Source organism: Callospermophilus lateralis, chromosome 3, assembly GCF_048772815.1.
Source record: "Callospermophilus lateralis isolate mCalLat2 chromosome 3, mCalLat2.hap1, whole genome shotgun sequence".
NCBI lineage: Eukaryota > Metazoa > Chordata > Mammalia > Rodentia > Sciuridae > Callospermophilus > Callospermophilus lateralis.
Genome location: NC_135307.1, coordinates 109,450,567 through 109,477,031, shown reverse-complemented (window position 1 = coordinate 109,477,031; position 26,465 = coordinate 109,450,567). Strand labels below are relative to the sequence as shown.

The 26,465-nt window shown below is 33.3% G+C and overlaps 1 protein-coding gene across 3 annotated transcripts in view; it reads left to right on the top strand.

The window, feature by feature from the left end:
• The window catches only part of Dennd4a (DENN domain containing 4A), a 113,732-nt gene that overhangs the window by 20,685 nt on the left and 66,582 nt on the right, over positions 1-26,465 (top strand). For all 3 annotated transcript variants that reach the window (XM_076850969.2, XM_076850967.2, XM_076850966.2), the window contains exons 2-7: positions 12,833-13,164; positions 15,768-16,017; positions 18,575-18,644; positions 22,101-22,270; positions 23,220-23,461; positions 26,119-26,185. In XM_076850969.2, the coding sequence (XP_076707084.2) occupies positions 12,854-13,164; positions 15,768-16,017; positions 18,575-18,644; positions 22,101-22,270; positions 23,220-23,461; positions 26,119-26,185 (1,110 nt within the window). In that variant the 5' untranslated portion in view covers positions 12,833-12,853. The remainder of the gene's footprint in view (positions 1-12,832; positions 13,165-15,767; positions 16,018-18,574; positions 18,645-22,100; positions 22,271-23,219; positions 23,462-26,118; positions 26,186-26,465) is intronic.

Here is a 26,465-nt window from a genome sequence, read left to right as displayed (position 1 = left end):
CAGGCATGGTGGCACTCACCTGTAATCCTAGCAGCTCAGGAGACTGAGGCAGGAGGATTGAAGGTTGAAGCCAGCCTCAGCAACTTAGCAAGACCGTGTTTCAAAATAAAGTATTAAAGGGCCTGGAGATGTGGATCAGCGGGGATGTGGTTGAACCCTTGGGTTCAATCCCTGGTACCAAAAAGAAAAAGAAAGAATTCTGTTTTGGCTAATAGATATTTATATAGTATTATTAGGTAGGTATTTTGGATCTCAGTGATAGGACATGGCAGGTGAGAAATTTGAGAACAATCAGCATTTAGTGGAACTAGTACATTGGAGATTGGTTTGATGCTGAAAATAGGTTAAGGGAGTTTAAAGAATAGGAGAAACATTTTGTTAGGGCTAGTCTGGTCATAAGAATATTTAGAGAGCAAGGTGTCATCCAGCCTCACTAAGCTGATCTGCTTGTCTTTGTCACTTCTGGGACACTGTTTTTTCGTGGAATAGTCAACGTGGTATAGTAGCAAGAAATTTGGGATAAGAAATTTCAGGCCCTGCTCTGCTGCTGCTGAATTGTGCTACTTTGGATAAGTCAAATTAGACTTCCTAGGGGCTGGGGATATGGCTCAGGTGGTAGCCACTTGCCTGGCATGCGTGAGGCACTGGGTTCGATCCTCAGCACCACATAAAAATTTTAAAAAATTAAGATGTAAAAAAAAAATTAGCCTTCCTAACTTTAATTTCTTCATCAACAAAATCAGATTGAACCACAAGATTTTTGAGGTCCCTTTCTACTCTGAAATTCTGTGAATCTCTTAATGAAATTAAGTTGTAAATAATCTTTAGACTAATAGTTTGATGAAAACACTTTTTTCTACTACTTTTAATTTTTAAATTTTTTTTTGTATTTTTGAATTTTGTACTTTTGTACATATCTTTATTATTTATTTAGTCAGTTTTAATGTGGGGCTGAAGATCAAACCCAGTGCCTCACATGTGCTAGGCAAGGGCTCTACCACTGAGCCACAACCCCAGCCCTGAATTTTTTAAAATTGAAATTAAAAACTACATATTTGTGGAGTACCATGTGGTATTTCAATAAATTTATACTTTTACACTTATTTATTTGGTACCAGGAATTGAACCCAGAGACACTTAACCACTGAGCCACATCCCAGCCCTTTTTTATATTTTATTTAGAGACAGGGTCCCGCTGAGTTGCCTTGTTATGTTGCTGAGGCTGACTTTGAACTACTATCCTCCTACCTCAGTCTCCCAAGTTGCTATTTATACATTTTATAATGTTTAAATAAGGGTAAGTGTATCTGTCTCCTCCAGTATTTATCATTGTTTTGTGGTGAAACATTTAAAATCCCTTCTCCCTTTTTTTTGAAATGTATAGTGTGTCATCATTATCTATAGTCACTCTACTGTTCAGTAAACACCAGAATTTTTTTCTCAGTCTTTTTTTTATTTGTTCTAATTACTTATACATGACAGTGGAATGCATTTTGTTGCACCATACATAAATGGAGTATAACTTGTCATTTGTCTGATTGTACATGATGTAGAGTTACATAGGTCATGTAATCATATATGCACCTAGGGTAATAATGTTCGATTCCTTCTACTATTATTCCTACTCCCATGCCCCCTCCTCTTCCTTCACTCCCTTCTATCCAGTCCAAAATACTTCTATTCACCCTCCCCCTTATTGTGAATTAACATCTGCACATCAGAGAAAACATTCGGCCTTGGTTCTTTGGGATTGCCTTATTTTGCTTAGTATGATATTCTCCAGCTCCATTCGTTTACTGGCAAATGCCATAATTTCATTTTTCTTTAAGGCTGAGTAATATTCCATTGTGTATATATATATATTCACATTTTCTTTATCCATTCATCTGTTGAAGGGCATCTAGGTTGGTTCCCTAGTTTATCTATTGTCAATTGAGCTGCTATAAACATTGATGTGGCTGCATCATTGTAGTATGCTGATTTTAGGTCCTTTGGGTATAAACCTAAGAGTGGGATGACTAAATAAAATGGTGAGAACACCAGAACTTATTTCTCAAGCCATCTAACTTTAACTTAGTGCCTGTTGGCCAACCTTTTCCCATCCCTCTATCACCCCTGTTCTTCCCAGCCTTTGGTAACCACTATTCTACTCTCAACTGCTATGAGAGCAACTAAAAGATATGTTCTTGAGATGATTTCATCAAAATAGAATTCGCTGGAAAGAGTAAAACCAGTTTTAAGTACTTTTTAGAAAAATTCTAATTCACAGTACCATTAATAATTGTCAGTAGTGCTCACTTCCCTAGGTAACACCAGCATTGTTTAATGTCTTTTTTTTAGTTGTAGATGGTACCTTTATTCTATTTTTTATTTTTATATGGTGCTGAGGATTGAATCCAGTGTTTGACATGTGCTAGGCAAGCATTCTACTCTTGAGTTACAATCCCAGCCCCAAGTTAAATGTCTTTTTTTTTTGGTGTCACATTTGTTGAATTTTATATAGTATCTCAAAGTTAAATTGCTGTAATTATTCTCCAGGCTAATGATTCTTCCAGACATTTGGGTTTCTTTCCACATTAAGTGTTTGCTTATAGTCTTAGATCATATGGTAGATCTTAAGAATTTAAAAATTATATGTTTATTAGCTGGAAGGGGTAACAAAAGTGGGCACAGTGGTACATCCCTATAATTCCAGGCACTGGGAGGCCGAGGCAGGAGGATCACAAGTTCAAGGTCAGCCTCAGCCACTTAGTAAGGCCCTAAGCAACTTAGTGAAACTCTGTATCAAAATGAAAAGGGCTGAAGAAACTCAGTGATAAAGTAGGGCTGGGTCAAATTTATATATTTATAAATTTATATATATATGATGGGCAATAGAATTGCCCATATATATATGATGGGCAATAGAATTCTCAAAGTTGTTTTCAAGTATATAAATTTTCAGTGTCTTTTTCAGTTACCATGGTATTTGTTACAGTTTTTGAGGAAAATGGAAAGGGATTTTAATTCTTAAGGTGTATTTATTTATTTATTTTAATTTTTTTAAATTGTAGTTGGACACAATACCTTTATTTTATTTATTTTTATGTGGTGATGAGGATCAAACCCAGCGACTTGCACGTGCTAGGCAAGCGCTCTACCGCTCAGCCCCAGCCCCAGCCCTTAAAGTTTATTTAAATGGGTGGTGACATAAGATATTGAAGAGACTGAAATATTCAGCATTAAGCAACAGAACTATAAACCTTAAATATCTTTTCAAAAAAGTAGATATACAGTTTTGAGTAGTTTTTAAATGGTTGTGAAGTTTAGAGATGAAAAACCACATTCCATGTTATTTGAGAGAAACAGATTCCACTGTTGGCAACAATTCATTTTAGGTATAGCTAACAAATGTATTTGATAATTCATGAGCAAGTAAGAAGTTTGCAATATGAAGGGTGGTATGCATATGGGAAATTAAGTAAAAGATTATGGTGCAAGGAGGAAATTTAAAACTAGACTTCCCTTTCACTCCAAATTGGTAACACTGTACATTTGTATTTCATGTATAGTACCAAATATGAATAGATTTTCATTGCAAGATTAGTAGTTGACATTTGTTACTAACTTATAGGCAATCTGATTTCACTGTGGGAACGATAAATTTCATAGTTTCTTTATTTTAAAAGAATGTATGAAGCATTAAAAATTTTCCAGAAACCATTTCCCCATCCCTCTCTAATAATTTTCTACCTTTCACCTTCCCATTTCTTTTTCTCCACCTGCCTGGCCCCCTTTTTGAATACTGGATATTGAACTCAGGGTGCTCTGTCACTGAGCTACATCTGTAGACTTTTTTTATTTGAGATGTCTCCCTAAGTTGCCCAGGGAGGGCTGGACCTTGCAATCTTTTTGCGTCAGCATCCATCCCAAGTAGCTGGGATTACAGACATGTGCCACCATGCCCTGTTTTACTCCTTCCCATTTCTGCACTAGATTTTACTTTTTTGCTCTTATAACTTCTCTTCCTCATCCTTTTTATTCCTTTTCTTACCATATCTCTTTATTCAACTTATTTTTCCATCTTACTCCTTTGTCTTTGTTCTTTTTTTTTTTCCCTTACCTGCTAACTGTCCTACTCATTTCAATCAGTTTAACCTTTCCCACTTAGGTATTTACTTTTTGTTCATCAAAACCCACCTGCACTAATTAACATACTAGTCTCCTCAAGGAATTGCTTTCTTCTCTTCCATTCTTAAATATGAATCATGGTGTAGTAGAACTCTAAAGCCATGAAAATTAAATCATAAATTGATTTATTTGGTCTTGGCAAGCTGTTATATTTAATTATAAAATTTCTTCAATTATAAAATGAGTAATTGAAACAAAATCTCCTAGTAACTTCCTGGCTCTAAAATCCTCTTGATTCTATGGTATTTTCACTTTCCTATTTTTTTTTCCTACTGGGCTGACCTCATTCATTTATTATTTACACACCTACCTTGTATTTATAACTGCTATGTGAGTGAGGGAATCAGAAGGCATGGGGCTAGGGTTGTGGTTTAGTGGTGGAGCACTTGCCTAGCACCTGTGAGGCAATGGATTTAAACCTCAGCATCATGTAAAAAAATAAAATAAAGGATAAAGTTATTGTATCCATCTACAACTAAAAATATTTTTCAAAAAAGAGAGATGAGGGTTCTTGCATTATGAATTGTTTATAGTCTATTTAGAGATGAGGTATCTTATGTTAACACTCAGTTTCCAGTCTGTTGTTTTGTCCAGAATAGATCCTTTTCAAGACAATACTAGCTACTTCAGCTCCAACATAATTTCCAGGTGAGAGACAGAGTTGGTCTTGAACAAAGTATAAGACTTATGTTCTTGTATGTCTAGGACTCCTCACTGGAGTTGTTAATATATTCTGCTTGTTTCCAGTCTAGGAAAATTTATCTCAGAACTGAGACTGGTCTTCATTGTGTTTTGGTAGATGATCACTCAGTTTTCCTTATCTTTTATGTACATGTATAAGTCTGTATATTTGTTTGCATAATTATATTCATGTGAACGTTTTAGATGACTGTACATTTGACCAGTAAGTCTTTCCACACAATGTGTGTTTATTCTTTGTGCTTTGTCTTGTTTTTGCACCCATTTTGTAGGGAGGTGTTGCTCTGGGAAACATCATGTTTTCCTTTCATATGCTATATATACTTTCTGATAAAAATATACTATTCCATAAGGATTAGGGGCAGTGGGATGGAGGGTCCAGAGGGAAGTGTGCATGCTTGTGAAAGGGCAACACCATGGATCCTTATAATGGAAATCCATTGTGTCTTGACATTGGTGATGGATCTATGGTACTGTGTACATGTGATATAACTAATAAAACTAAATATAAATACACACAGATGAATATAAGTAAAACTGTGGAAATAAGGATAAGACAGATTAATTGTATTATTGTCAGTATTCTAACTGATATGGTAATACAGCTTTGCAAGATGTTACCTTGGGAAAGATTAAGTAAAAGGCATTGCTATTATTTCTCTCTACTGATATGCATCTACAGTTATCTCAGAATGAAAGTTTTGAATGAGTGTTTTGAATGAAGAATGAAACGGTTATTGGAGGACACCTGTGTTGAAAGACATGGTTTAACGTGTAGTTGCAGGACACACTTTGACATATCATTCTGTGGACCATAACTTAATGTTTACAATCAAAGATGTTCTAGTAATTTTCTATTCTATTTTCTTATGCCTGTATGGAAAATAAAGCAAAAACTGATATATTTTCTATATTAGTAGAAACAACTTTGCAAACACTTTATGTGGTGACGGGTTTTATATTAGTCTCATCTTCTATGATAAATAGAAAATCAAAATTATTTAGAATTGTTAATCATTACCAAAGTTAGCAATTAAAGTTACCATTCTTTCTGTTGCCATTTCCCTGTCATTAATAGTTTATCCAGGTTGGGTAAAGCTGTGGTTTCTTTCTCTTGATATGCTTGTGATTTCTGTACTTGTTTTCCTGTAGAAATTTTGACTCTTATTGAAATTCCTTTATAAAGCTATAACTAGCATTATAAAGCTAACTTACAGTAAATTGGCACAATACAATTGGTCTGGCTATCCTCTTAAGATATCATTAGTTGCACATCTTTATATTTGGTGTTTAAAATTTCTCATAACTACAACTTACTAAGTTATTCAATTTAAAGAAAATATGATAATGGCATATGAAATTCTATAATGCAACATGGCTTATTAACTTGCTCAGAAAACTGGTTATTTCATGAGATTTCTATTATCTCTGTTGTTAAGGATTTGAAACTGATTCCATTTAAAAGGTATAAAGAGAAAGTACTTTTGGGCATCGGCTTCCTTGAAACATGTTTTATATATATGGAAGTTGCTTGAGTTTACATTTGAGGTGTCTTACATGTGTGTGTTTTTCTTTCAGGAATGAGATACCACACATAAATACCCCCCAAATAGGTGTTTTATAAAAAAATCTCATACTCCTTAATACTCTACATATTTACTCTTTTGTACCCTTTGTTATTCTTTTACTTTCTATCTTACTCTTCTTTATCTGATTTTTTTTCAAATATACACTTGTCTGGAAGAATTGGTATTTGGAAATTACTGTTTCTTTTAAAAAACATATATTTTTAGTTGTAGATGGATATAATAACTTTATTTTTATTTATTTTTATGTGGTGCTGAGGATCAAACCCAGTGCCTTACATGTGCTAGGCAAGAGCGCTACCACTGAGCCACAATACCAGCCCTGTTTATTGTTTCTTAATTAAATGAAAACAAAGTATGTAATCATTTTATTTAAAAATGTTTGGGACTTTATTCATAGTTTCACTAAAAAGAAATAATTGGATTGAAATTAATTTAAATTCAATTCTTATTGTCAATACAGTATTTTTAAAACTGAGACCTGCAGGATTCACAAATTAAAATCTGATATTCAGACAGAAACCTTCAGTAGTGTGTGAGCAGTTTTTGTTTTTCATATGAGTAACAAGTGACACAGAATAGTTTATTGAAAGAAGATGCCTTAAGATGTCCTTTGGATTAGTATTAATTCAATAATACTATTTGTTAGAGGCAAAATTCTCAATGTAAAGAATACTGGATTAAGAGACTTAAGTTCTTGCTGGGGCTGTGCCACTAACTATCCAAAATCCTTCTGTAAGCCACCTTCTGTTTTTCAGTTTCTTTGGCTATAAATGAAGGGTTGGACTATAACTAGTAATGAGATACCCTTCCCTTCCAAATGCCAATTATTCCTATTATAAGTTTTTGTTGTTGTTGTTGTTATAAATCAGGGGTTAGTTATGTCACAGAAGAGAGCTGTTAAATTACACATGTATGTTTTGATTTTCTTGTTAATTTTTTCTTGGGGATAGGTATTAAAGTCATTATATCCAAAGTAGATAAATGAGTCCCTCTTGTCCAGGAAATCTCCTTCACATAGTCCATCAATATGTGTCATTAATGCTTACTTTTTAAAAAAATCAAGTTTGCCTTGGGTGGGTTAACCTTTAAAAAAATCAGTGTCCTCTTAAGAATGATATGCAAATCAGATTTCTTTCCTTTAAAAATCTCCATGGGATGCTGATGCTGAAGGACTTGCCAGTTTTCAAGGAGGTAGGGGAAAGAGAAAACAAAGTAGGTGTAACTTCTGTGCATGGGGCTTCTGGGGAGAGACTGATAGGGAAACTTTGGGCGGGGTGAAGCAAGCACTTGGCATCTGGGGGGATGATAGGAGAAAAGATGGATAGAAGTGGAATAAAAGTATACAAAGAGGTGAGGAAAGGTAGAACTACACAAGAAACTTTGAAGGCAGTGGCCCCTCTTAGAATAATGTCACATCTCAATAAGTATTTATTAAAAATTAATTGAATTCAATTAATAGATTACTTATTCAATACATTTTACTTTTTGTTTAGGGCCTTGATAATGGTGGTTATAGTTACAGACTCAAATCTAGCTGATCTGTGTCAGTAACCATAATATTTAACTGAGATTTAAAAAAATGATTCTGAATTGTAGGGAAAAAAGATACTACATCTAATATAATATACTTGAGGAAGTATACATTCACTTAATAAATATTTTTATAAATAATTAAACATAAGTAAATAAGTAAAATAGTAAACATTCACTTAATAAATATTTTAAAACACCTACCTATAGTATTTTGGGTACTATCTGGGAATGGAATAGTGGGATAGTGGTTACAGTGTATATTTGTATTTGATGCAATGCTGTGTAGTTTTTAAGTATAGTTGTGATTATTATAGCAATTTTTTTGAAGCTTTATAACTTTATTTGACAATCAACAATTAGTTCTTATCCACATTGACTATAGCTTTTTGAATGTGGTAACAGGAACATAGGTTACTTAAGTATAGGGGTTACTTGGTGAATCTTCATACTCATTATGTTTTCCTGATGCACGTGAATTACATTATAGACATTCCTTATTTCTTTAACTCAAACAGCTTTGATGAACACAGTGTCAGTGTGCACATCTGGAATCCCATCTCCTTTACTGCAAATTTCCAGATCTGGAAGCCCACTTTGTGGATGTGCTTGTGAATGTTGATGGTGCATTCTTGGGTCTCCGCCTCATTGACTGCAGAACAGTCCTTCATCTTCTTGCCACCCTTATTTGTGGGAGCCATTCTGTTGGGCTCAAGTTGGAAAGGACCAATTATAATAATTTGGAAAATGCTTATAAAATCAAATTCAATATTTATATTCTCTGTAGCTGAATGAAGATTAGAAGAATGTTTTCTGTTCTTAAATATTTGGAAACATGGTAAAATACAAATCTGATTTGTTATTGTGAATGAAATTATTGTTAGTCCTTTTACTTGGGTGCTTTGTACAATTCATAAAGTTGAAACGAAAATCCATTTGAAGTTTTTTGAAAAATATGAACATATATCAGCTAGAAAGAGGAAATAGTATGTAGTCAATGAGGAAAATAGCAAAGCTATATTCAAAAGATAATAGATTAAATTACCTTGCTTGGACGAAAAATTAAGGTTTAGAAACAATGAGAATGGAGAGACTAGTTTTGATAAGATGAGCTGGAATAACTAGGAAATTATGTAAATAGGCAGAAAAAATTTTCCAGTTTATTTAAGCAAACTGAAGGTTATGTGGGGGGAGCATTAAACTGGTTCATTGTGTTATCTGCCTTTTTCATATATAAATGAATTTGTGATTATTTAGCAGGTCCCATCTGGAAGGGTTTTACTTGTTTTGGCATTGCAGTAATAGTTAATAATTTAATAAAACTTTTTATATGCAGAATTTCTTGTTTTTTAATTTTTAAAATGTTTCCTTTGATTTTTTACTCTTGCCTTTTCTTGTCCTTAGAATTAACCTAGGTAGCAAATGCTTAACTATTTTGTACTAATGAAAAAAGAAATAAAAAAAGAATCTCAGGGGCTCAGTGGTAGAGCACTTGCCTTGGATGTGTGAGGCACTGAATTCGATTCTCAGCACCGCATATAAATAAATGAATAAAATAAAGGTCCATCAACAACTAAAAAAAATTAAAAAGAAAAAAAGAATTTCAGAGGTAGAAAGGGAGTAAAACAAACCAGTCTTCATTAGTTACTGAATGAGTAAGAGCTTCTTGTAGTGACTTTCCAGGTTAGTTCTCTTATACCTGTTCTGTTTTCAAAGAAAATAAATGTCATTTAAAGTGAAATACTAGCTAAGTAGGTGTCTGAAATTTAAGACTCCTGTGAACATTTTATCTTACGAGTATCTTTTCTATATCTATCTTATGAATATTTATATCTATCTTATCTATATCTGTCTTATGGATATCTATATCTTATGAATATCTTATTTATAGCATGTCAAACAATTTTGAAACTATCATTGATTAATGATGTGTTATTGTAACTTTAGCTTGAGTTAAGTTATTTCAGGGTTTTATATTACTGTTATTATTTAGAGAACTGTTGGATTAAATGCAACAGTTTTTTTTGATCCCCAATTTCCAAAAATGAATTTAAACTTACCTCCTAATTGGGTAGAAATTTTTGCTCTGATGATAATATTAAAAGTCTAGGTTTCATGTGTGATTGGGACTGCTTTCCCCAAATGCTCTATTTTTTTCTTATATTTACTGGTAAAGAACAAAACCTTGTTCTCTTTTATTCATTATTTACCATATTCAATTGTGAATGAAATAAAATTATTAAAATTTGTAAACCAGGGAGATGTAATGGAAAGCAATTTTTATATCCGTTTCTCAAAAATGTTTGTTTATCAGTATAATAGCTGTTTATTTCCAAAGCTAAGGTAATAATTTTCCAGAAAAGCTTATAAATATCTATGCTTTCATGGTGGTATTATTTCCATTTTCTTTCCCCTTTTCTTGCACAGCAACACATAAAACTATTATATGGCATAGTGATTTTATTCTTTACTTTAAATAACGTGAAGTTAGAATCTAGGAAAAAAGGAACATATTTTAATTTATTTGTTATAATGAAAGTGCTATACCAAAGTAATTTTTAAGACCACTATCTATCAAGGACTTACAATTTAAAATTCACAGACACTTAAAAGCACATAAACTCTGAGACAATGTAATTTGTGATCTAATAATTTCACTTAAATGAATTTATCCTATAAAGTAATGAGTTGTGACAAGAAGTTTATGTTCAGGGTTATTTACTTATAGTATTTAAAAATATTAGCAAAATATATGGAAGTTATAAATGACCAGCAATAAATAAAGTTAGATCAGTAATGTTTAGCCATAAAATAAAATACCATACAGCCATTAAAATTTGTTTTTAAAGGCTAATGAAGTGGATTTAAAAAGTTAGGTAAAAACTAAAAAAAGTAGTTTTGTGGGTTTTTTTTTTTTTTACTACTTTTTAAAAATAAATTGATTGTTAACTGGTTAAAACTGCTGCTTGCTAGAGCATATATTTTATGCAGTCACCTGAGAGTAATGAGTTGGCATTTAACAGTCTCCTCAGGAGAACAGATTATTACATTCATCTTAATGTTGGTCTAAGAGGAGTATCTGAAAAGTTTAGCACTTGTGTGTAAAGGAATTGTTGCATGGGAGCCATCTTAATAAAATATAAGGCATCTTATTTTATTAAGTAACATCTTAATAAAATAAGTGGGAACATTTAATCCTTATTTAGGCTCACTTTCTAAGAAAATAGAGAATTTACAGAGTATCTTTAAACAGTGAATACACATTATAAGAAATGTGGTGGAATTTTGGAAACTCATGATATTAGTAATATAGAAAATAAAATGAGCTTGGGATAGTGATGAAAATGGTTGTAATTATGAACAAGTAAGCATATATTACACAAAAGAATTTCTTTGCCCTAAGCTTTTTATTGTCCATGGGAAAGATTATTTACTTTCTTTTAAATTTTTTTATTTTTTAGTTGGACACAATATCTTTATTTATTTTTATGTGGTGCTGAGGATTGAACCCAGGGCCTCACATGTGCTAGGTGAGCGCTCTGCCGCTGAGCCATAACCCCAGCCCCCAGTTATTTACTTCAAACTAGCATTTTCTAAGGCTTGTTGTAAGGGTTTTTCTTGTTGTTAGGGGTAAAACAGGATTCATTGCTCAAATAGACTACAGAAATTCTGGGTTAAGCCAGGTCAATCAGCTACCTTATCAAATGACTGCTGAGCTTTGTTATTCTCTTACCCCTATTCCCTGCCACATAGTAAATATTCCAAAGAGGTGTAAAGTATATATACCTAATTTATTTGTCCTTGGAATCCTTTCTTTTCATTTGTAGGAACTAATTATAACTTCTGAAACATGGGCTGGGAAATTCTGTTTCAGATAAAATTTTTCCAATAATAGAGGTATATGAATAATGACAGTATTGTTTACTGTATTCTCCTAGTTTAAAAAATAAGGTTAAATGATAATTGACAGTTGGAGAAGATTTTATTATTAAAGTGTTTACAAATATGGTAAATTTTGCTTTGTGTATTTTCCTTTGAATTTATTATGTGCATATATTAACAGTTATAATCTCTTCCCTACATTTATTATTTGAAATTCTTCTGTTTGCTGAGACTCATTCATGGTGGATTTTTCCTTGTGTGTTTTTAGAATAGGGGCTGAAATTATAGAAAACTTGTGTTGAGTAGACCTAGAATGATTTTGCATTTGCTTTGCTGTCCCAGGGATATCAATAGCCTGAGAACACTTTTATTCTTAATTTCTCAGATGGAGCTTCCTGGGGCCCGAAGATGGCCTAAATTCAACCCAGCCCAGGGTCTGATTGAAACAAACTATTATCTTCCTGTGCTAGTGGTTATTTATTTGTTTTTTGTTTTTGTTTGTTTGGTACTAGGGATTGAACCCAGAGGTGATTAACCACTGAGCCACATCCTCAGCCCTTTTTTGTATTTTATTTAGAGACAGGGTCTTACTGAGTTGCTTAGGGCTGCACTAAGTTGCTGAGCCTGGCTGGCCTTGAGTTTGTGATCCTCCTGCCTCAGCCTCCTGAGTTTCTGGGTTTATAGGAATGAATCATCATGCCCAGCTAAAATTAGAAATTAATGCATTATTTTTATAATAAACAAAATGCTGATGATAATCATTCTTACAAAAATGTATGTTCTTTACTTATAAAGGTTAAATATATAATGCTAATATGAATATCAGAGAGATCCTACTGCTCTTTTTTTTTTGTGTGTGTGGTGCTTGGAGCTACTACTCTTTTAATAGTTTTGTTGTTCTTATTTGTACACCAACCACTTATCTTTAATATAGTACCATACCACTCTGATTTTTCTTTTAGATGTACTTTCTGTAATGGAAGATGATTGAAGACAAGGGACCTCGGGTTGCTGACTACTTTGTTGTAGCAGGACTAACTGATGTTTCAAAACCTCTTGAAGAAGAAATTCACTTCAATGATGCCTGTCATAAAGTAGCTAAACCAAAAGAACCTATCACAGATGTTTCAGTTATTATTAAATCTCTTGGGGAAGAAGTACCACGGGATTATGTGTGCATTGATGTTACTCCAACCGGACTGTCAGCGGATCTCAATAATGGGAGTCTTGTGGGTCCCCAGATTTACCTTTGTTATAGAAGAGGAAGAGATAAACCTCCACTTACAGACCTGGGGTAAGTAGTTTTTAAAAATGAATTATAGTTATTGATCCAAATAATATACTTGTAGGTTTTAAAGTTAGTGATTCATTTAGTTCATTAATAGAGATATGGTAGCTGTAAAAAAAAAAAAAAAAAGACATGTTTACATCCAGAATCTTCTATTCTCTGTGTACTACCCTCCACCCCTCTCTCTCTCTCTGCCTGTCTCTAATATTTTTAGTTTATATGGACGTAATACCTTAAGCATATTATAATGATTTTAGATGGATGCTTAACTATGTGTCAAACAAGAATCTTGGGGTAGATTAGAGCCTTACTTAGGGTGCTGTATTGAACTTTTTTTTTTAATATATGTAACAACTTAAATACAATTACATAGCATAAAATTCACCCATTTGAAGTACACCATTCAGTGGGTTTTTAATATATTCACAGAGTTACACAACCACTACCACAATATATTTTAGACATTTCTATCATGCCCAAAAGAAATCCTGTACTTGTAGAAGTTGCTTCCCAGTTCACCTAACCGCTCAGCCCTACACAATCACATTTTACATTCGGTTTTTATGGATTTTTCTATTTGGAATGTTTCATGCAAATGGAATAATACTATATGTAGTCTTTAATGACTGGTTTCTTTCACTTAGCATGATGGTTTCAATGTTCATCCATGTTGTAGTATGTGTCTACACGTTATTCCTTCATATGGCTGGATAGTATTCTATCATATGGCTCATACATTATCTATACATTCATCTGTTGATGGATGTTTGGGATATTTGCACTTTTTGGCTATATGAATAATGCTGCTGAATAATCATGTATAAGTTTTTATGTAGACATATGTTTTCATTTTTGTGAAAAAAAACCTAGGAGTAGAATTGCTAGGGTCTTGTGGTAATCCTGAATTTAACTTTTTGAGGAACTGCCAGAATGTTCCAAAGCATCTCCACCATTATGCATTCCCACAAGTGGTGTATGAGGGTTTCAAATATTTCATATTTGCCTTTAAATTATAGCTGCCCTGATGGGTGTGAGATGATAAATCATTGCAGTCTTGATTTGCATTCATCTGATGGCTAATGATGTTGAGTATCTTATCTTCTCATGTGCTTACTCCGCAGATTTGTGTGTCTTTGGAGAAATATCTGTTCAAATTCTTTGCCCATTTTTTTTGAGAGAGAGAATTTTTTAATATTTATTTTTCAGTTTTCGGCGGACACAACATCTTTAATTTATTTTATGTGGTGCTGAGGATCGAACCCACAGCGCCCCGCGCATGCCAGGCGAGCGCATTACCACTTGAGCCACATCCCCAGCCCCTCTTTGCCCATTTTTTAATTGGGATGTCTTTTTTTGTTGAGCTGTACTAGTTCTTTACATATTTTAGATACAATCCCTTATTAGTTATATGGTTTGTTAATATTTTCTTCTATTCTGTGGCTTATCTTTTCACTTCTTTTATAATATCCTTTGAAGCTAAAATGTTTGATTTTATAGTTAAGTGGTAGTTATAAGGCTCAGAGAAGTTTAAGTATTGACTAAAATAAAACAGGTAATAAGAGCTGGCAGGAACTTGAATTCATTTGTATCTTCTCTGTTATTAGGTTCCTCTTTTTCTTTTGGTTAAAAAAAAAAAAAAGAAGATCAAAAGGAGGAAAACCAAGCACTTAAGCTAACATTAAAGTTAACACAGTTGTGAATGAACATCAAATATAACTCTGAATTTTCAGTAAAATATTGTTGAGAGCCAGGATAAAAAGGGAAATTATAATTATTTAGGAAGGCATAATTTTTTTAGAAAAAATAATGTGACCAATTCTTGGCATTAAATTTGTTTATATAATGGCATTTCCAGGAATTTTGATTGATTTTGAAGATGTTGCCTGTTATAACGATTTTTATATCAAAATCAGAGACATATTTAAAGTAGTAGAGCTTTAAACTTTTTTTTTTTTGACCAATGTAAAGGACTTCGTTCTGAAGTTAGTGAATTCTGTGAGGAAATAACCTAATCTGTAAGTATGAAGTTTTCTTGGTGTTCCCAAGTGCCTTAAGTGTTTGGAAGACTTAAAAAAATAATGGTTGGCCTGTTGTTTATTAAAAGCTTATGATTTTACCACACAGAGTAAAGAAGAAAAAAGCTGTCTTTTACCCTGCCTTTTTTCCTTCTTTTCTGGGTGCTAGGGATTGACTCCAGGGACTTGGGCTTGCCAGGCAAGTGCTCTACCACTACTATCTTCAGCCCTTTCACACAGACTCTTATTAAAGATATATTTGAAGTTATTTTTCTTTTTCTTGGAGAAATTAAACTCTTAGAGAAATTAAAAATATATCACTCTTAAAGATGAGGGATATATTGGAGATAAAAATGTGCAAGAAGGTTCTATACTGTCTGGGCATGTAACCTTTTGTAAAATTTTAACTTTGGCCAAAATGTACATTGGTTTTTTAAAGAAGATGCTTGGTTTTAATAAACAATCTAATTGTCTAATTTAATACATCTAATACAGTGTGCCACACTTCTACATTTTAGAATGAATTTATAATGCCTGAGAATATAACTTTTCAAATTTAAGGGTGCTTTGTGTATTTATTTATTTATTTTTTAGGGTTTTATATGACTGGAAAGAAAGATTGAAACAGGGTTGTGAAATTATTCAAAGTACTCCTTATGGGCATCCTGCAAATATTAGTGGCAGTACCTCATCACAAAGGATTTATGTCACTTATCGAAGAGCCTCTGAAAATGTGACCCAGAATACATTGGCTGTCACAGACATATGTATTATTATACCCAGTAAGGGAGAAAGTCCACCACACACATTCTGTAAAGTCGACAAGAATCTCAATAATAGTATGGTAAGTGATTCTTTTGCTCTGGTAAAGTTAGCCACTGAAGGAAAAAAAGCATAATTCTAAATGAATCTTTTCTTGAAAAAACATAGCATAATCACAGACTTGAAAAATATGTTTTTGAAGATGTTGGCTATTTCATTTTGAGAAAGTATTTTAGTTGTATTTTCAAAAGAAGCTATGCAAAACCCTTTGTAAAAAAAATATTAAAAAACCTAGCCAGCCGTGGTAGCACATGCCTGTAATCCCAGCAGCTCAGGAGGCTGAGGCAGGAGGATCATGAGTTCAAAGCCAGCCTCAACAATTTAGCAAGGCCCTAAGAAACTCAGTGAGACCCTGTCTCTAAAAAAAAAAAAAAAAAAAAAAAAAAAAAATACAAAAAAAGGCTGGGGATGAATTTCAGTGTTTTAAGTGCCCCTAAGTTCAATCCTCAGTACCAACTCTCCCCTCCCCCAAAAGCCATAACTATTCCTTTTTAACTGCAAAAGCAATATGCTGTCTGTAACTACCCACACTCCCAACTTGTGTGCTGGGTTCCATACCATACACAGCTTTGAGGTCTTGGCTTCAGCAACTCTCCCTATTTTTTTTTGAATCATCATATTTTCCCTATCAAAATTTATTTCCTACAGAATCCAAAGTAGTATAGTATACTGCAAGATATCTTTACAAAATTTTTTGGTCCCATATTTTCCTCCTTCTGTTGCTCCTTCCATTGTTCTTAATAATAAAACTTTTCAAAAGAGTTGAGTACATTTTGTCCCATTCCTCACTTTGACTCTGTTTATTTTGTCTCTATCATTCCATCAAGATTTCTTGTTGAGTCCAATTATCAGTTTCCTGTCTCAATTTTTTAGAAAGTTTTGATATAGGTGATCTTTTTTTTTTTTTTTTTTTTCGGGAAACCATGGCAGGAAGACAGGATGTATTCTCTCTCATGTACTAGCTTGTTTTTCTTTTTTTTTTTTTTCTAATATTTATTTTTAGTTAAAGGTGGACACAATATCTTTGTTTTATTTTTATGTGGTGCTGAAGATCAAACCTGGTGCCTCACGCATGAGAGGCAAGCGTTCTCCCTCTGAGCCACAACCCAGCCCTACCTTGTTTTTCTTACTATATCACCCATCATTACTTTTCTGCCTTTGCAGATGCCTTTCTATCTCCCAAACTCCTGTGTATTGGAGTGCCCCTGAGTTCAATCCTCACTCCATTTACCTTCACCATCTAAACTCATTCCCTTGATGATCTGATTATTTAAATACAGGCTATGTGTGGATGCCATCTATGTTTATGTGTCTAACCTGGATTTCTCTCATTTATTATTTCTTTTTAGGTATCTTATTTAATAGAATATCTCAAATTTCACATTATCAATATTGGACTCCTAATGTGTCTTTCCAAATCTGCTGAACTCCATAGTCTTCAAATAGAAATTCTACTTTTCTAGTTATTCAGACTAATAATCCTTAGAATAATCCTAACCTTTCTTAGAATTCTACTACTCATTCTGTTCTTCTGTAAACTCTATTGACTAATTTTAAAACGTATCTTGAACTTTACCACTTCTCACCCACTTCATTGCCACAAGCCTAGTCCAGGTCCTAATAAACAACCCTTTAAAAATGTAAAAATCACTCTTACGTCACTACACTTTATATACATGTATTAAAATATCACATTATACCTTATAAATATGTACAATTATTATATGTTATTTTTAAAAGACCTCACTCTTAGCTCAGGTGTGACCTCACTCTTAGCTTAGCCAGATGTGGTGGTGCATACCTCCAATCCCAGTGACTCAGGAGGCTGAGACAGGTGGATTGCAAAATCAAAGCCAGCCTCAGACACTTAGCTGAAACCCTCTCTCAAAATAAATAAATAAATAAATAAATAAATAAATAAATAAGCAGTGGGGCTATAGCTCAGTGGCAGTGGGCTTGCATAGCATGTGTGAGGTGTTGGGTTTCATCCTCAGCACCACATAAAAAATAAACAAATAAAGGCTGGCTGTCCATCTACAACTACAAAATAAATAAATAAATAAAAAGGGGTGGGGATTGGTTCAATCACTGGTACCAAAAAAAAAAAGGTCCAATTTGGAATGGATTCAGAAAATGATGAGAAATAAGAAAATGAATATAGCAAATTACAACTCTTTGAGTTTTGGCATAAAAGACTTCAGAAAAATTCTTGCAATATCTGGAAGGGGTATGGAGTCAAATGGAAGGTATGCAGATGAATAGATACTTCTTAATTTATCATTTCTGCCAAAGACTTGGACTTAGAATAACTATCTGAATTGTTGTGGCTTAGTTTTGTATCAAAAGGTCAACTTTTCCTCACATTATTGGAAGAACAACAGTTTAATTTTACTTCCAAAAGAAAACTGGGCAATGATGCCAATAAAACACAGAATAACAAACTGAAAATACCTAGCAGAGAAAAATCTGTTACTACATTTTAGATAATATATACTATAGTATCTGGAGATGCCATATTTTGTCTAGTTACTGTCTTTTAAAATTAAATATTATTTCTCTCTTTCTCTCTCTTAACTCAGTGGGGATCTGCAGTGTACTTATGTTATAAGAAATCGGTGGCAAAGACTAACACTATATCTTACAAAGCTGGTAAGTACATTTTTCAGGGCATATTTTATATATATATGCATTGTGCAGTAAGCTAAGGTTAAAAAAAGAAACAAAGCCTGTTTATGATATGTTAGTATCAGTACTGGGACTCTAACCCGTATCTTGTTGATTCTTAGTTTTATCTTATCCATATGTTTTTAGATGCTGTCTGGAAGAGTAATATGAAAAAAATGTTTTTTTTAAGCCTCACATTTAAATAATAAGCAAGTGTCAGTTCTCTGGTAACTCTTCTCTTTAACTTCATACTTTGTAGGAAGTAGGGAAAAGCTAATGTAAAGAGTCAAAAAATATATGGGAAAAAATGTTCAATATTTCTAGCAATTAGGGAAATACAAATTAAAACTACATTGATGGGCTGGGTCTGTATCTCAGTGGCAGAGCGCTTGCCTAGCATGTGTAAGCACTGGGTTTGATCCTTAGCACTACATAAAAATAAACAAATAAAATAAAGGCATTCTGTCCATTTACAACTACAATTTTTTTTTAAAAGTTACATTGAGATTTCATCTCACTCCAGTCAGAATGGCAATTACCAAGAATACAAATAACTGTGTTGGTGAGGATGTGGGGAAAAAGGTATACTCATACATTATTGGTAGGACTGCAAATTAGTGTAACCACTTTGGAAAGCAGTATGGAGATTCCTCAAAAAACTAGAAATGGAACTGTCATATTACCCAGTTATCGTTTGCCTTGGTATATATCCAAAAGATTTAAAATCAGCATAGGGGCTGGGATTGTGGCTCAGTGGTAGAGTGCTCACCTAGCACGGGTGGGACCTGGGTTGGATCCTCAGCACCACATAAAAATAAAGGCATTGTGTTGTGTCCATGTCCACCTAAAAAATAAATATTAAAAAAATAAAATCAGCTTAGTACAGTGATGCAGACACATCAATGTTTATAGCAGCGCAATTCATAATAGCCAAGCTGTGGAACCAAACTAAATAACCTTCAACAGATGAATAGATAAAGAAAATGTGATTGTGTGTGTGTGTGTGTGTGTGTGTGTGTGTGTGTGTGTGTATGTGTATGGAGAGAAAGAGGGAGGGAGAGTATAGCATTTGCTGGTAAATGGATGGAACTGGAGATTATCATTCCAGGTGAAATAAGCCAGTCCCCAAAAGTCAAAGGTTGAATGTTTTCTCTGATACACAGAAGCTAATCTATAATAAGGGGGTGGGGGATGAAAAATAGAATAGAAGAGTGGAGTGGACAAAGAGTATTAAAGGGAAGGGATAGGACTAGAATTGTGGCTCAGTGGTAGAATGCTTGTCTGGGTTCAATTCTCAGCACCACATGTAAATAAATAAATAAATAAATAAATATCCATCAACATCTAAAAAAACACATTTTAAAAAAAGGGGAGGAGGAAGAAGAGATGAGATAAGAACAGCGGAATGAATCTGACCTCATTTTCCTGTGTACATGTATGAATATACTGCAGTGAATCACCATAATGTACAATCCACACAACACTAATGTAAGAAAAAACTATAAGTAAATAGCAAAAATATCAATAGGATAGAGGAAAGGGAACAGTGAGAGGGAAGAGGGGAGGGAAATGGGAAGTACTGGTCACTGAATCAAAACAACTTAATGTTCCATGCTTTTATAATCTTGTCAAAATGAATCCTAATCTTATATATAACTAAAATAAATCAATAAATAGAAAAAAATAAAATGCTAAAATGTAAAAATAAGAAAATAGGGGAAAGCTATATATTTGTCTTTATCTTTTAAAATATTTACAATAAATTTAGTCAAATTCAGTAGTTTATATGTAATTATATTTCACAAAAATGAAAAATATTGTAAACTAATTTTTAGGTTTATGATACACTGTTGAAGTATTTAATTTCCTTTTTTTCTTAGTTGTAGATGGATACAATACCTTTATTTTGTTTTATTTATTTTTATTTTTATGTGGTGCCTCACATGTGTTAGACAAGCGCTCTATGCCTGAGCTACAGTCCCAGCCTGAAATGTTCAATTTCCAGAGACCTCAAAATACCAAACATACAGATCTTATTTATAAGATTGCAGATTCAGCCTTTTAAAATTAGAGTCCTGCACTCTTAATTTTCTATTCTCCCTAGTGGTAGAACTAATTACTCCTATTCCCAGTTTATCATTTTGTTTTGTGGTCACATCTAGTGATGATTTCCTTTTGTCTTTAAGAGCTTCAGAGATGGCAACCTGTTTTCTGTTTCTAGTCCCACAAAATATAAGGCCCTGCTCCTAGAATTTGTTCAATAGAAGATGCATGGGCCATTTTTAAGACTAGTGTACCTAATGCAAAATCATAGGATACTTAAAGCTGAAACCTTTTATAATAGCTGGGATTATTTAGAAGCTGAGTTTGAGTTAACACTATTTTGATGATGTCATAAATAGATAACTGCTATTTTTTTGAGAATTTTTTTGCATTTGTGCTAGAAAGTACATATACTTCTATGAGATGTATATTTTAATGTATAAAAAGTCCCACGAGGGAAAGTTATTGAGAACTGGTGGAGTGAATATATGCAAATAAACATATTGAAAATTTCAAAAAATATGCTTAATGGTTTGTGGCCATAAACTGAATTTTTAGGAGTGTATATGTGTGTTTCTACAGGATTGTCCTTTTTGTTAGCCTTAACCTAACCTGCTGAGTTTCTGTTCTCGTGACTAAAAGACTCAGGGATCACTCCAGTTAAACTGGGCTAATTGGGCTACACGAAATAACCACACAAGAGACACAAATATCGTTTTCTTTGGGGTCCCTGTGACGGCTCCTCTGACCTTAAGGGTCCGCAGGGAGAGAGAAAGAGAGAGCTGAGCAAGATGCGCTGACCCCTTTTATTGAGGAGAAGCTATTCAAATGAGGCAAGAGGTCAGGTTTCAGGCAGCTGAGTTTATCTTCATGATGTCCACTGTCAGCAGGTTGACTGACACCTGGGTAGGCCACACCCAAGAGCACAGTAAGAGAAGGGGACACACACAAGGCACTTCTATGGAAGATTCTATCCTAAACAGGGCAAGGGGTTATATTACAAAGGAACAGGTGAGTATAGCTTCACCCATGGGGCTGTAGCAAGACACACCCATGCACAAGACACTGACCATCAAACCCAAGAAGGGTGGGGAAAGCTCTGCCACATTTCTGCGACTGAGCGCCTCAGCACCCAGCCGGGGGGTGTGACTTAGTCACATGTAAGGTTGGTCTCCCACACTAACCTTTGTAGATAAAGCTTGATAAATATTAAGCATTTAGTCAATTTTAATAGTTTTAATGTTCGAGAATTAAAATCTACATGAATCCTGCTGAAGCATTCAGTTATTTGATGAACATATGTACAATGTGAAATAATAAAACAAATTTATTATCATTCAGATTATGAGCACCTAAATTCAAGAGATGATGACCTAATATTTATCATTATTTTCATAGGTCTAATTTGTAGATACCCTCAAGAAGATTACGAATCATTTTCACTACCAGAATCTGTTCCCCTTTTTTGTTTACCAATGGGTGCAACTATTGAATGTTGGCCATCAAATAGCAAATACCCTCTCCCTGTGTTTTCAACATTTGTGTTAACTGGAGCCTCAGCTGAAAAGGTACTTTGTATTTTAATAAAAGTGTTTGCAGATTTCTTGTACATTTTCAAATCTTAAATTTTATATATTGCAAGGAATAACAGAAAAAGGAATGGGTTAAATAGAATCCATTATACATATACTTCTTCCAATTGGTTAAAACAACTATATCCAGAGAAATAAGAATTAATTTTTACTCTGTCATCTTTCCAAATGCTTTTTTTGTGAATATCAAATAATGATCCTTCATTGGTTCATTTTCTGTGATAAAGAAGCTTTGAAAGTAATGCAAAAGACATTATTGAGTACATAACATGATTTAGAATCATAGCTTTTTCCTTATCCCATGCCAGGGATCAAACTCAGGGCCTTGTGCATATGAAGCAAGCACTCCACCACTGATATACATCCCTTGCCCTAGAATCATAGACTCATAGTTGGAAGGGAGACCTTGAAGTCCAGAGAAATTCAGTGAATTTCTTAAATTTGGAATTTATATTTTCTTATCTAAAATTTTCTATTAAATAATTGCAACCATTTTCTTGCAGAGAATATTGTTATAATAACTTTTACTCTTTTTTAAAATTTTAAAATTTTTAGTTATAGATGACATATATACTTTATTTTATTTATTTTTTTAATGTGGTGCTGAGGATCGAACCCAGTGCTTCACCTGCATGAGGCAAGTGCTCTGCCACGGAGCCACAACCCCAGCCCATAACTTTCACTCTTTATTTTAAAAGTATAATTTAATTAAAACACCTTTTTTCAATAAAAGAATATGTAAGAATACTACTATATAGTTCTCAAGTACACTAAGAAAGCAAGGGTGTTATCTTTTCATCACTGTGTTCCTAGTCCCTGACACTTGGCCTGGCTTATGGCAAACACCTGCTAAATATTTAACAGATGGTGTGATTTGAATAAATGATACAAAATATATGTATTAAATATGTTACTTGTTTTGCAGGTTTATGGTGCTGCTATTCAGTTTTATGAACCATACTCTGAGGAGAATCTCACAGAAAAACAGAGACTTCTTTTGGGTTTAGCACCCCTGGCAGATGGGAAATCAGATAATTCTAAAACAATTCACACTAACAAATGCATCTGTCTTCTTTCTCACTGGCCTTTTTTTGATGCATTCAGGAAGTTTCTGACTTTTCTTTATCGTTATTCAATCTCTGGACCTCATGTCCTTCCCATTGAGAAGTAAGTTAGAAGTTTCTTGGTTCAAAATTTGGCAGACCTTTCTATTATGTGGTATTTTTGTACTAATTATTGAGTAATTTTTATTTCTTGAGAGTTATTTGGGGAAAATGATCATTTTATTTCTCTCAGGTAATATTTAATTGTCATACTTTTAAAGTGTTTTTAAAATAATTTTATTTAACAATGAAGTAAATGTTTTGAGATGAATTGTTTGAAATGAATATTTTGAGCCTCTTTAAAAAGGCTTTTATAGGGACTGAGGATCTAGCTTAGTTGGTAGAGTGCTTGCATTGCATGCAGAAGGCCCTGAGTTTGATCCCCAGCACCAAAACACCAACCAAATAAGAAAAAATGCTTTTATAAAACTTAAAGATCCTAATCTGGAGGAATTTTAGAATTTTTTGTTGAGGTGGTAGTGGTACTAGGAATTGAGCCCATGGCCTCACGCATGTTAGGTAAGCACTATATCACTGAGCTATGTCTCTAGCCAATATTAGAACTTTTAAATCTAAATTTGTTCTTAGATACAATTTAGGTTTATTATGAGCCTTTAAGAATATTCCTTACTCTAGGCATGGTAGTGCATGCTTGTAATCCCAGTAATTTGGGAGGCTGAGGCAGGAGGATTTCAAGTTCAGGGTCAATTTAACAAAACCCTTTCTGAAAAAAATTTTAAAAATACTAAAAAGGACTGGGAATGTAGTTTGGGATAAAGTACCCTCTCTAGTACCAAAACAAAAGTTTTGCGATATTATACAATTGGTCATTTGGAAAATACTATTTCGCTGAGTCAAGCACATCTTCCTAATGTAGACACGTTTATCATCAATATAAAAAAACATGTTTGTTAATATTACCATCTATCTCATCAGAAAAATTTTGATTATCAGGAAGCTGTCAGGTTCATGATGGTAAAATTCTTATTTTTCACTTGCACGTTTGAATTTAATTATTAGCAGCAAGTACGATCAATTATTTTTCTTGTAGCCACAAGCTCACTTTGTTCATTTTTATAGAGAAAATATCTGCTGACTATGCAACACTGGGTAGTTTTTACTTGTCAGTCATCTTTCTGGCTTTCCATGGGTTGGAAATCAACTAAGTCACTCAAACTTGCTATATAAACTTGGCTTTTCCAAACTCAAAACAATCACCGTACTTCTGTTTACAATGGAAGTGCTTTATGCATATGTTCCTTTTTGCCACACAGAGTAATTTTTATTGTGTATGGCAGAGTTGAGATTTAATAAGATTAATTTTACTGCTCAAAGATATTCTTTTTAAACATTTTTTAGTTATAGATGGACACAATACCTTATTTTGTTTATTAATATGTGGTGCTGAGGATTGAACCCAGGACCTCACACATTCTAGGCAAGTGCTCTACCACTGAGCCACAACCCCCAGCCCTTCAAAAATATTCTTAAGTGAAATTCATGGTTCTTTTTTATATTAGTATATAGTATTAAAGAATATAATAATTGCTACTGCAGTTTGGTTGGTGTCACTGCCTTGATTCTCGGGTGCCAGCAGTTTTATCCACAATGCTTTTGTATCATCAGTGCAGTTGTTAATCCAGTGAAAAAGGAAAATGATGTCTTAGTATTATTGTAAAAATAGTTTTGATCTCACAGATTCTCCTTGAATGAATCTTGGAAATCTTTAAGGATTTGTGGATCACAATTTTCATTTCTGTTATTCTTACTACTTCAGTATTTGGAGAAGATTTATGTTCTGTGATGGTTGTTCACTTTTTTTTTTTCCTTTAGGTTGTGAGTACTTTAATGGTAGAGACTGATAGCTTTATGTATTTCTTTACATTTCCTGTCATGTCTGGTGTTTTGTTTGTTTTTTTAGTGCTGGGGATTGAATGCAGGACTTTATGTTTGCTAGGCCAGTGTTCTACCACTGAGCTACATCCCAACCCCTGCTGGTATCTTGTATACATAGTAAAAAGTTAAGACATATCTGTAAAATTAATAAAATTTATTTCAGTTTTCTCTATCCATTTGAAATGATCTCACTTCTGAAAACAACCTAATTTTGAAATAGTATTTAAAGGAAAAATAAAAAACATCTTATTTCTAAAACAAAATTTTTTTATACTGTAATTGCCATTTTTCTCTGATAGTGTTCAAAGCAAAACCAATTGATCTACTTTTTTATCTGTTTTATTCTGGGAAAAAACTTACGAAGTCAGTAATAGTATTTTAAACTTGTTTGATAGAAAATTTAGTGTTCATCATTGAGAAGCATTGGAACTTTCGTTTTTCTGGAGCACCTTAAATGGTTGTATCACTTCCAAAATATGAAAAATTGACTAAAAAATATATTATAAATGTAAGAAATTGGTTCTTTATAATAGTCACATCATTGACACATAGAGGTAAAAGTTAAAATGTCTTTTGAGACATTGATAAATATTGTTGAATATGAACAGCTATTAATGTGAAAAGTTATTGGATTTAGGCAGAAGTAGTTTCAATGAGGAACATAATTTTTGAAGATTGTTCATTTATTTTTATAATATTAGGGATTTTAGATTTGTAGGGACATAGGGATTTGACTCACCTTTGACTTGTAATGACATATTAACGTTTATGGCATATAGTTTTCACTTTGGAATCAATTGGGATTTTTGTTTATTTGTTTTTAAGGCATATTTCTCATTTTATGCATAAAGTTCCTTTTCCATCTCCTCAGAGGCCACGGATTTTAGTTCAGGTAAGATTTCCTTAATATGAGTATCAAGTGAATTTATTAGTGACTCTATCAAAATATAACATAAAAATGATTATATTTATTTATTTTAAAATGTTTTTTACATGACAGTGGAATCATAATGGATTCATATTACACATATAGAGCACAATTTTTCATATCTCTCGTTGTATATAAATTTGTGTCTTCATACATGTACTTTGGATAATGATGTCCATCACATTCCGCAATCATTTCTAACCCTCTGTCCCCTCCCTTCCCCTCACACCCCTCTCCCCTGAGT